Raw genomic sequence first — 12,088 nt, forward strand, 5'->3', positions numbered from 1 at the left:
AGAGGAGCTTGGCATTTCTCCCTGGGTGCCATTGTCAGCACAAGAAGCTGGTGATAGAGTGGCAACAGCCAGGACTATAGAATCAAACAGATGCAGGTTCCAATCCTAGGCCAACCACCTACACATTCTGCTACCCAGTGAAATTTAGCAACCTTTATGACCTTGATTTCTCTGTCTGTAAAGTAAGAATTCCTCTTTCATAAGTGTCAGGATTAAGTGAGATCATGTATGTAGAGCACTTAACACGGTGCCTGGCACACAGCAAGCATCGAGTAGATGCTAGTTCTCCATCTGAGAGGAGAAAGGGAAGAAAATAAACCAAGGAGGAAAAGTCAAATGGGAAAGGCAAGGGAGAGATGAAAATGAAGAAAAGTGAAAAGAATGGTGCATTATGATGGTTGTTTAATGTGCCCCCCCAGGTCCCCACACCTACTACCCCTGGGTCACTCCCTAGACAGAGTGAAATGCTGTTGCCCAAGGCTCATGACCATCCTACCACATTGGCTAACACAACTCTAGACTATGTGTTCCTAAATACAAAGTATTATTGCCACCTGGAGGCCAAGTTCATGCATTTAAAAAAATTTTTTTTTTTTTACTTTTTAAATATTTTTTAGTGCTAGGGACTGAACCCAGGGCCTTGTGCATGTGAGACAAGCACTCTACCAACTGAGCTATATCCCTAGCCCAAGCTCATGCATTTTTGCATTTTCCAAAAACGTTAGATTAGCTAACTAGTTTCTAGTCCTAGATGTATTTTGAAAGTCATTTGTAAATTGTAAGGCATTATTCAAATACTTTCATTCACATCACAAATGTATTGTGTGGCAGCTATGTGCCAGAGACTACTCTGAAAACTGGGGACATAATAGCCAACAAGAGAGAAGGGAGAGAGGGAAGCCCCTGCTCTCCCTGAAATGATAGCATACCAAAGAAAACAAACAGTAAATAGTTCATCAGACTGGACGTCTCAGGCAGAGATGAGCACTATGAAGACAACACAAGCCTATGTGGTGATAGAAAGGGACTAGAGATAATTCCTCTGTGAGGAATCAAATTTGGACTGAGAGTCAGCCATGGGCAGTTCTGCAGGGAGAGTTTGCAGGCAGAGTGAACCACCAAGTTCAAAGCCTCCACAAGGGGAAGGTGGCAGGTGAGCTCAGAGAGGGGACAGGACCAGATTACAGAGGGCCACAGTGCCTTGACAATGAGATTGGGTTGACCCTGGGGTTTATTGGAGAGTGATAAGCAAGGTGACTGAAGTGTGTGACCTGTATTTTGATCTGGCAGCTGGGTGGAGAACGGACCATGGTGGACCAAGGGTGAAGACAGTATGGAAGTTTCTGTGGAGGCCTAGGTGAGGTCTAGGTGGTAGCTTGGACTCAGGTTCCAAGATTGGAGCTGGAGAAACACGAACGGGTTAAACCATCCTATCTTGTCAATGGATTGGAGGAAAAGAAGAGGGACCAAAGACGACTGCCACATGATTGATATGGAAACTAGGGAGATGTCAGTGCTTTGTTTAGTATTTTCCTAGTATCCGAGTCCATAAATAATTTTTGGAGAAGAACAGGAATTTCACAGACTTTAAGATCTCAAATTCCAAAGCGATTAATGTGAGTCTCATTACCTCAGAGAATCCAGCGCAGCACTGAAATCCTACAAAACCTTACGAACAGGAACATTTCGGACTACTTGGTAAAAACATATCCGGCTCTTATAAGAAGCAGGTAAGAAGAGAACTTTGGTTCTTCTCATTCCAGCCCTCTATAGATAGTGTTGACTTCAGACAGAAAGTTCACCTATGACCGTGGCAGTGGAATGTTTTCTGTTTTCTAATGTGAGGGCCTCATCCACCAGAAAAAGCAACTGAGATACATACAAGCAAAACGCCATGGAAGATTCATTTTGCTTTACATTTTTATGTTTAGGGCCAGCAAAGTTTAACTCAGGCACTATCAAAAATATTACCAGAAATGCATAGAGTTTATTTAATTATGCAGCCTTGTATTTTAACTAGTTAACAGATAAAAGTTTGGAGAGGGGAGAGTAAAGAGGGGGAGTAGAAGAAGAAAAGAGAAGCAAGAAGGAAAAGGGAGAGACAAAGGGAAAAAGGACAACCTTAGGTCCAGAGCGACAGTGCCCCTGGCCAGGGGTGACCGAGTTAGCTGCAGTGGTCATACTCCAATTCTAGGTTATTATCTGTTATCACTGCCCTAGAAAATGCCCGTGAACCCTTCAGTGAGTATCTGGTTCTCTCAGCTCTGCAGCTGTCCTTATCAAGCCCCACCTCTGGGATAGAAGGCCATCAGCATCCCCTATCAGAGCCAGCAGCTTGACAAGAGCCTGCTCTCTGGAGAGATCCTACGGAGCTGTCATCCAGTCCCCACACATCTCAGCTGTAAAATAAAACATAGGGTCTAATTTTAGTAGTATTTTCAGTTGCTTCCCCAACCAGAGCCCTGAACTAGGGACAAACACTCAAATGACTAGAACGCACCGCAGATGGCGAAAGCAGCTGCTGGGAGGGCAGGGCCAAGCCAGCGATGAGCAAAATGAATGCCATCCAAGCCCAGAAATAAAAGCAGTGTGCACAGAGTTGATTCAGCCACACAGTCGGCAGTAGCCACACTCAACAGCACATTTGCAATATGGGATTTTAGATTTTTTACTTGATGGTTGATGACAGTGTAAAAGTTCAGAGGCTTGAACTCTGAAGTCTAGGGTTGGTGTCTGCCTGTTTCCCATCTTGTCATTTTTCCTCCGACTGTCTAAAGTCAGGGTCTTAGCTCTGGGTGGGGAAAGTCAGAACTTCCCTCAAGTGTGCAGGGGATCATTAGATTTTCATTTGTGCAGGTAAAACAGAAGGGCTACAGCCCTCACTCCACACTGACATGGTCATTGCCGTGTTTTCTGGGTCTACGTTGGGCACACTGGCTGGACATGTGAGCTGACTGTGACCATTTAGAAGGTGCAGCAGGCTGGATGTGACTGGGGGAGCCAGTGGTGAAAAGCATCAGGTCCGTTCTCTGTGTGTATTTCCAGACTTGGCCTCCAGACTGGGTGGCTGCCACACTGGATATCAGAAAATGCAAAAATGGTCCTAAAGGCTGAAACGTTCCAATGATTATTTGGGAAGGAAAATTAATACTTCTGTCATACTTATGATAATTAATGCTTTATTTTTATTTTGACTTTCAGTCCTAAAGAGCAAATTCTGGGTCAACGAACAGAGGTAAGAGACGGTTTTTATAAGAAATACAATCTCAGATTGCAAGCGTGCACATTCCTTGGTCTATTCATTTTAGGCTTCAGAGGGTCTAGTCCAGCCCTAGAATTCACCCCATTCTTGGACCATCCTGGAGGCTCATGTGGTTCCTGAGACTTGGAGAGTCTTCAAGGAGTCACTCAGACTCCCTCAAGGACGAGGCCTCTAGAATAGGTGCAAGGCTGATGTTCACTGACTTTCCTGGGTAGCTTCTAGACTGTAAAGTGAATCCAACTTAGAAATGTCCCCTAGAGGGAACTGGAGTGCCTCTGCTGAAGCAGAAAGTGGGGGGTGAAGGGGCAATCTGAGACTCTGAGAAAGAAGGATTTCCTCCTCTGCTTTGCTTTACTAGTGAATTTATTTTGTTCTGTTGAGTTTGGCTTTTATTCTTCATTGAAGAGTTTTAAAGCAGTGACACATTCAGATTGGTGTTTTCAACACAATTACTTGAGACTAGAGCAGTATGGAAGATGGAACCAAAGACCAGGATCTCAGTGAAGAAGCAAGCAAGAGTCAGGCAGGGACTGGGAATATAGCTCAGTTGGTAGAGTGCTTACTTCGCATGCACAAGGCCGTGGGTTCAATCCCCAGCACCACTCGTGCACACACACATAAGAGTCAGGCAGGAGCTGGTGAATGCTGTCTAAGCCAGGGGTGGGCTGAGAGGTACCAAGAAAGGAACAGCAGTACTTGGCCCTACTTAGATAAAGATGTATGCAGTGGGACCAGAAGTACCTGAAGTACAAAGGTAGGGTGGGAGAAGAGTCATGGACAACATCAAAGAGTGATGAGAGATATAAGGCAAGTTGGAGTTGACCAGATGCTTAGGAAAGAGAAAGAGAAAACAGCCTGGGGAAGCCAGCAGCCTGGCAAGGCAGGGAGACACAAGAGTGACCCAGACCATCTGGAGCTCTAACGGAGATCAACATGGGTCAACATGGCTAGAACATATCCCTCAAGGGAAGTTCTGAGGAGGGCTGAAGTTGGAGAGGAGCAGAGTCCAGGCTCAGAAGGGTCCTTTATGCCAAGGTGAGGTCCAGCCTTCATCCTGGAGCAGTAATGGGGAAGAGCTAACAGCTGGTTTATAGCTGGGTGTAATGACACACTCCCATAGTACAAGCACTCAGGATCCTGAGGCAGGAGGATCTCTTGAACCTGGGAGTTAGAGACCTGCATGGACAACATAGTTATACCCTGTCTCAAAACAAACAAAAAACATTGATTTGCAAAGTGAAGCAGTGTTGTTTGCTAGTCCAGAAAATACTCCCTGAAGTATACATTTCCCTTAGAAGCTGGGAGAGTCACTGGGAGGCATGAGGCTCATTGCATGGATCTAAGGATTTCTCATTGCCTTATAGATACGGGGGAATTTCCATTGGAGGAAAGCTTCCAGTGGTCCCCATCACTGGGGAAGATCTTGTTGGTTTTTTAAGTGAACTTGGCCGGATAATGAACGTGAGCGGGGTATGTAAACAGGAGATTTGGGTAGGATTTTTGACTTGTTTAATTATTATGAAATAGAAATTATCATGAGTGTCACAGAAAAACCAAACCAAACCAAACCCTCTTGCTTGTTTATTGTGGTTATCTAGGGCCCCATCACCAGAGAAGCATCTGAAGAAATGTCTGATTTCCTTAAATATCTTGAAACTGAAGACAACATTAAGGTACCGGACTTGTGTAATCCGCCCTAGAGCTAAAAAAATCTTGTGATGTGAGCCCGTTATTTTATTCTTGTTTTCCCAGCTTAATTAAATTCAATACCTCTTCTTGCTGAAATCTTGCGGAATGTCTCCCAGCTGCCAAACCCTACCTCATCCTCACCTTCTTTTTCCTGTTGCTGATTTTTTCTTTAAGCAGCCCTTGTTAGTGCCAATCTCGGGTGTCAGGTTGTAGTGTAGCCTAACAAAAGCCACCTCTGCCCTCTAGGTGTGGTTTAACAACAAAGGCTGGCACGCCCTGGTTAGCTTTTTGAATGTAGCCCACAACGCCATCTTGCGGGCCAACCTGCCAAAGGACAGGAACCCCGAGGAGCACGGAATCACCGTCATCAGCCAGCCACTGAACCTGACAAAGGAGCAGCTCTCTGAGATCACAGTGTAAGCCAACAGGACCCCCACGCTCACAGCTTTCTTGTCACCTCCTCACTCTTTAGGTTTTCACTACCATGAAGGGCAGGACTGGATAGCAATGTAAATGTTTCATGGACCACACTGTTTGGCCCTTCTTGCTCCCCCATATTTATTTGGAAAGTAAGCTTGTATTTTACTCCATTCCCTTTGGGCTTTCCATAACAAGTTGCTTCTGAAGTCTACCCAGATATTCTCCTTGCCAGTATGCAAAATGATTGCCAGAGGCTGAGAAGGCTCTGTGAACCTCTCTTTTCCCCAGGCATGATCATCCCAGACTCTGCTAATTCCCTCATGTGGTCATGTTTTGAGGTGTCAACAGGTCTGTCTTGCTCAAGCTTAGGCTCTGAGGCTCAGCTTCAGTTGGTAAAAACATCCGTCTTGTGCACTGTGACCTGTTTGCTCTTTCTGAGAACTGTGTGCAGGAAGGATTGCTGGGGGTGTCTTTATTAGTGCACACTTCTTCCGAGAGGCTCATTTAACTACCCAGCATACACTTAGTGCTGCCGAACACACCCAGGGTCTCTGCTAATTCTTGGGCCGTGATGCCTTTCTCTGGACACCCCCTGGGCTCTCAACTATCCTATGTTAAATTCTCACTCAGACCAAGTTTCCATACCTCCTGCCAAGCTGTTGGAATATGGAATATGAAAGATTAGTTTTCTGTGATTATAAAGCAGAATATGTTCATTAAATAAAATTTAGATAATAAAGTTTCAAGAACTTCTTTTCTACCACCCTACCTAGTTTGGGGTATTGCCTGGAAACATGTTGGTTCTCCCTTCCAGCCATGGTTCTGCCATGGTCTGTGTGGGGCTATCAGTCAGGCGGTGACTGCGCAGCCATGCCTTTGTGTGCAGGTGCTCCTCTCTGCAGGCGGGCACAGCTCTGCCTGGGGCTATGGCTGGATTCCACCCCCTTCGCCAGAGGTCTTCTATGTGGTCCAGGAAAGGGTGAATAGAACCCAGATCCTGTATAACTTGCCTGCTCTCTTTTACCTTATTTATATTATGAACATTTCCCCAAAATGTGATTGAACAGGATGATTTATTTCTTTTGCTAAAAGACCATATGACTGTCTATATACAAAACTCAAGCTAATCCACAAATTTTTTGTGCTAACAAGAGCTTTGAGGTATATGAGATTAATATACATTTTGATTTCTATAACTATTGACAAATAGTTTTAAAACTTAATAAAAAGAAAGTTTGTCTAGAAATGCTCACATGAAACAAGAAAGGCAACTACTGATATCCACGTAACATTGACCCAGACTGATTAAGACAGTTCAGCGGAATGACAGGCTTCAGGCTAGGTACTGGGAGCCTGGGGGTCATAACCTGGGTTGGGTAAGGACTGCCAGGACCTGACGTGTATCTGCTCCTGTTTATGCTCCTGTTTCCTCACCTCTCTCTCCCTGTGTCTCTCATCCTGCTGCAGGCTGACCACATCAGTGGATGCTGTGGTTGCCATCTGTGTGATTTTTGCCATGTCCTTTGTCCCGGCCAGCTTTGTCCTTTACTTGATCCAGGAGAGGGTGAATAAAGCCAAGCACCTCCAGTTTGTAAGTGGAGTGAGCGCCACCACCTACTGGATGACCAACTTCCTCTGGGACATTGTGAGTGGCAGGCCTTCCCTCGCCTTCTTGGGCCCAAGGTGGCACTCGAGCGTGCTCTGACAGAAGTGACAGTGCCTGAGGAGTTCTTGCACTGTCGGGGCTGCTGGAAGGTGCCAGGCTAATGGCCTTGTGTGCTACTGTCCCTTGATATCTTCTTAGAAAGGCACCAGGGCCCCAGAGCTGAGGAAGGCTGAGGGTCACAGCCTCACAACTGTCGAGTAAGGGCTCAGTGTCCTGCGCTGAGGGGTTTTCTGTCCCACCAAGTAATCGTTGTGCTGTAGGCATGAGGCTGGTCTTCCCCAAAATAGTTTGGATGTGGGAAGGGACCAAGGGGTCCTTCACCCAAAATCTCCTTCTTAAATCCCACCCATCCCCCAAAAGTCTAAAGTAGAACCTCCTTAGAGTTTCACCAGATGAATTTAGGATAGCCAATTAAATCTGAATTTCAAACTAACAATGAGTAAATGTTCAGTGTAAGTATATCCCACTTCAAATATTGCATAGGACATATTTATACTAATAAAGTTAGTCATATATCTGAAATTCAAATTTATTGAGCATTCTATATTTATATTTGCCAAATCTGGAAACCCTACCCATTATCCTTATTTTGCTTCCCTAGAGTAACGAGACAGAACTTCACTATATTAGATTAACCACTACTTTAGGGAAAATTAAAAATAAAATGGTCAGAGCAACAATAGACTACCACATTACTTACAACTGCAACCAAGTTTGTGGAACAAGGAGGAATTAGAATGGGGTACCTTATGTTAGGCCACAGGGTTAGAATGAATTGGTAGCAGAGGCCTAGATACAATGTAGCAGGGGTCATTATGACCCTAACCAAAGGTTGGGGGTGTAGCCCAGTGGTTGAGCGTCCTGGGTTCAACCCCCAATACAGCAAAAAAGAAGAGAGAGAGAGAACACAACTCATCTCTTCTGGGTCTCTTCAGTAACATGATCCTTTATTTTATCTCAGCATCCCAAGACCAGTGTAAGCCTCCACTAGGTGATACAGCAACTGGTGGAGGACAGCAGTAGCATCTTGTGGAGGCCAACACAAGTGACCCTCTCCATGTGGCTTTCGACAATACTAAAAATTAGCTTTCCTGAAAGACATGATTTCTTTAATCTTGCTCAACTAATTAGGCAACTCTTAACACTCAAAACTAGAAATTGTCAATAGTGACTAAATTCTTTCCTCTCTTCCATCTTCATGAAAAAATGCAAGTGCTTGGGAACTCAGAAGCTGCAAGCTTCTCTTTGGGCAGAGGCCACAGTGGCCCTGAGATTTTAACATGAAAGGAGCCAGGCTCACCTGCCCTGAGAAGCTACTTTATTAAAGTGATGATTTTTTTCACCCCTTTAAAAGATGAGGAACAGCATTTACACTTGGGGATGACGTGTGTGTGTGTGTGTGTGTGTGTGTGTGTGTGTGTGTCTACAGAGAGAGGACTCTGAACCTATGGAGAGATATGCCTAGAAGGACACACTGGCCATCTGGGGTGGATACCATACTGCCAAAGAAGAGCCTGGGCCATCCTAGGAAGGGTTAGAAGACTGCATTGGGTATGGTGTTGGCAGGCTTCCTGGTGCTCTAGAATGTTAAAGCTGGCCTGAAATCTGAATCTATAGTGCTGAATTTCACAATCTTTTGTTATCAGCAGTCAGGCCAGGGAGCCTTCCTGTATTCCAACTGGCTGGATCCAGCTACCTTCCTGCATAAAAATAGGCAAATTATGGGAAAAGGAAGTATGAATTTTATGCAGTTTGGTCAAACTGGGGAGAAGCAGCTGCATAAAATTCAATCAGGGGGAAAAGAGTGCATAAAACTTGTTTTTTCTTTTTCCATCATTTGCCTTTTTCTGATGTAGGCAGATTCAGGCAGGTTCCCTGGCTGAACTGCCAGGTAACAGAATCACTCTCATTAGTCAGTGCTAAAAACACAACACATGCTGGGGGGGTCAATGTCAAATGAACAATTATTGTTTATATCATTCACTTAGATCACCTGTGGTGTTTTACATTCTTACCTTTTCATATGTGTCATCTGTGTTTTTTTTTTTAATTTTGAAATCATAGACTTGTGGAAAAGTGTCAAGTACAGTATGAAACTTTGGTCTGAGTCATTTGGGAGCAACTTCTTGACAGATGCGCTCTCTGCACGCTGTCTTTCTCTCTCTCTCTCTCTCTTTCACACACACACACACACACACACACACACACACACACACCAGCATCTTCAACATTTATCACCTACAAATGAGGACATGCCCCCTTCAACCACTGCACAGCTGTCAACTTCAGGAAACCAGCACTGGCACATCCCCACTACCTGTTTTTTGGACCCCCTCAAGTTTTGTCAATTGCACCAATGATCTCTTTTCTAGGCAAGGACCCAGCTCAGAATTTTGTCTTGCATTTGGTTGTCCTGCCTCTTTAGTCTCCTTTAGCCTGATACAGTTAGTTCCTGTCTTTCCTCAATACTCCTGGTCTTAGTCCTTTTGAAGATTATAGGCCAATTGTGTTTTAGAACATTCTTCAATCTGGGTTTGCCTGAGGCTTCCCCATGATTCTATTGAGGTTGTGTGTCCCTGGCAGCAGTGTCATGGAATGGAAGCCAGGTTCTTCTTGCATCCTATCAGCTTGCTTCTGGTTTTAAGTTGTCTATTACTGAGAATTTTCACATAGTCATTTAAGAAGGTGTCTACTGGGCTTCTCCACCATCAGAGCTACTCTCTTCCCTTATTATTACTAAGAATTTTGAGAAGTACTTTGAAGATATGCAAATATCCTGGTCATTGCCAAACTTCCCATTTATTTGGTTATTATTTATTTCTGTATGTAGTCATGGGTCCTGTGTTAACTGATAGATTATAATTCGAAACCATCATTACTAGCTTAATAGAAGATGGTCCCCAGTGTGGCAGGGAAAGCTCCTTCAAGCTGGCCTCTGTGCCCTCTTCACTATGTCTACATCCTGCTTGAGCACTTCACTGTTCCCTGGCACCATAAGATGGTTCAGGTTAACCCTGCCCCTCTACCATCCCTTCCCAGAAGCAACCATCTCCCCCAAAGAGCCCTGGTTCATTCCCTCAGAGACCAAGATCTAGGTGCCAGATTTGTTCATTGCTGCCAGAGTATCATTGGGACCAGGTCTTCTCAGTAGATAGAACCAGGGAAGATATGTATGTGCATCCACAGACATCCACACACTGACATCTGTGTTCCTCAGTCTCTGCACACTGAACTCTATGCTCACAAAACCTTAGCTCCAGTCCAATACCAGAGGGCTCATACTAGTTTTCTGTCTCCATATTTATAAATCCTTTCTCCAAGAGTGAGAAACTGCCTTCTTTCACCCCAAATCATTTACCTATCTGAGCTTATTACCCATAAGTAACAAGTGCCCCATCTCTACCACCACCCCTCCCTGTGTGAATACCCGCTTTCCCTGCTGTTGCTCCTCCTCACTCTGTCCTGGCTCATACTCCACACCAGCTCAGCCCCCTGAAAGGACACCTTCCTCATCCCTTTGGGGCTCAACCACTCGCCCTGGGACCCTCTGTGGGTACCCTCCTCACACTCCTCAAGTTTTCATCCTGTTTGAGACTCAACCCTACTGTGGCCACCCACCTTCCTGTGCCTCACCTAATGGCTTCAGGACTGCATTTTTCAGAAATGGTATCATCATCTATTTGAGTTTTGTGAGTTCAATGACTATATTTTAAGTTTTTCTGAATTCTAGAGACATGCTTAGAAAGTAGTATCAGCTGGGCTTCATAACTAATTAGAAAGAGTGAGAGATCAGGTGGGATGTTATAATTCATTCCTTCCATAGATGAAGACTGAAGGTCCCTGGGGGAGGGGGACAGCAGGAGGACTAGGAATGTTTAGACAAATGGAGTTAATCCCAGGCCCTAAGGTCTGGAGGAGCCTGGTCCCAGCCCTCATTTTATAGAACGTGAAACAGGTCCTAGATGTTCAGTGACTTGCTATCTTCTTCTCTGTTCAAGATGAATTATGCGGTGAGTGCAGGACTGGTGGTGGGCATCTTCATGGGGTTTCAGAAGAAAGCCTACACGTCCCCCAGGAGTCTTCCTGCCCTGATTGCACTGCTCATGCTGTATGGGTAAGTCATTCGGGTCCCTAACTACTGGCACCAAAGGGAAGCCAGGGATGGGAGGTTATCTTCTGATGGCAGACTGGGACTTCCAACAGTGGTAGGTGTGCAGGGTCAGCTTCCAGTCCCTGGCGTGTCTGCTTCTGCTAATCAGGAATCTGTCTGGCTTCTACTTCTGACTCCTGCAGTAGAGGTATTTCTAAGGCCTGTCCATTCAGGGACAATGGGAGGGGCTCCACATAGTCTGACTCTTCTTCCACTCCCACTGTGGCCTTCTCTGGAGTCTGAGAATTGGCCACTCCCCAGTTCCTCCCCAGCTCTAGGTCATTTATGGCCCCTTTGCCCATCTCTGTGCTTCCAACTGTACTGACTGGGAGTTCTTTTCACATAATAGAAAACTCCAGCTGGAAAGCTGCTCCTGAGTCAGGCTACAGGATGACAGAGATTTAAGTCCAGCTGGTGGTAGAGCCAATCATGCAACTTTATATCCCAAGCCTACTTCTTGCTTAGGTGTAACTATGGACATGTAAACCACCCATGTGGGCCCCAGTTTCCTCATCTGAAAAATGGAAATAATGATACCTGGTCCCTTCCTATGTGAGCCAGTAAAGTCTTACCAGAGCAATGGTCTCCATTTATCTCTCTTGGAAAAGGAGAATTCAGAAGCCAGTGTGACTGAACTACCCAGGGAACTGTGACAATGAACTCCTTGGGACCTTCAGCTCTGCTTTGCAGATCCAGACTAGAGCGGGAAGCATTGCAGGGTGGAGAACCCTCCTGTGTATTGTAATTCACAAAGTGCACACACAGCCACTGTTGTTTGCTCCTCACATAATCCATGAGATGGTCAGGACAGGCATTATTGTCTCCATTTAAAGATGAGGTGTGAAACCTAGGGGTGGAACATCTCTTTTTTCCCCTGGGGCTCTGGCCATTCAAATGTGTC

The 12,088-nt window shown here is 45.2% G+C and overlaps 1 protein-coding gene across 1 annotated transcript in view; it reads left to right on the forward strand.

The window, feature by feature from the left end:
• The window catches only part of Abca4 (ATP binding cassette subfamily A member 4), a 127,254-nt gene that overhangs the window by 92,573 nt on the left and 22,593 nt on the right, over positions 1-12,088 (forward strand). Inside the window, 8 exon segments of the mRNA XM_047556864.1 lie at positions 1,636-1,730; positions 2,690-2,696; positions 3,210-3,235; positions 4,627-4,732; positions 4,861-4,935; positions 5,198-5,367; positions 6,839-7,016; positions 11,036-11,151. Of these exon segments, the coding sequence (XP_047412820.1) occupies positions 1,636-1,730; positions 2,690-2,696; positions 3,210-3,235; positions 4,627-4,732; positions 4,861-4,935; positions 5,198-5,367; positions 6,839-7,016; positions 11,036-11,151 (773 nt within the window).

Source organism: Sciurus carolinensis, chromosome 1 (assembly GCF_902686445.1).
Source record: "Sciurus carolinensis chromosome 1, mSciCar1.2, whole genome shotgun sequence".
In the NCBI taxonomy this organism is placed as follows: Eukaryota; Metazoa; Chordata; class Mammalia; order Rodentia; family Sciuridae; genus Sciurus; species Sciurus carolinensis.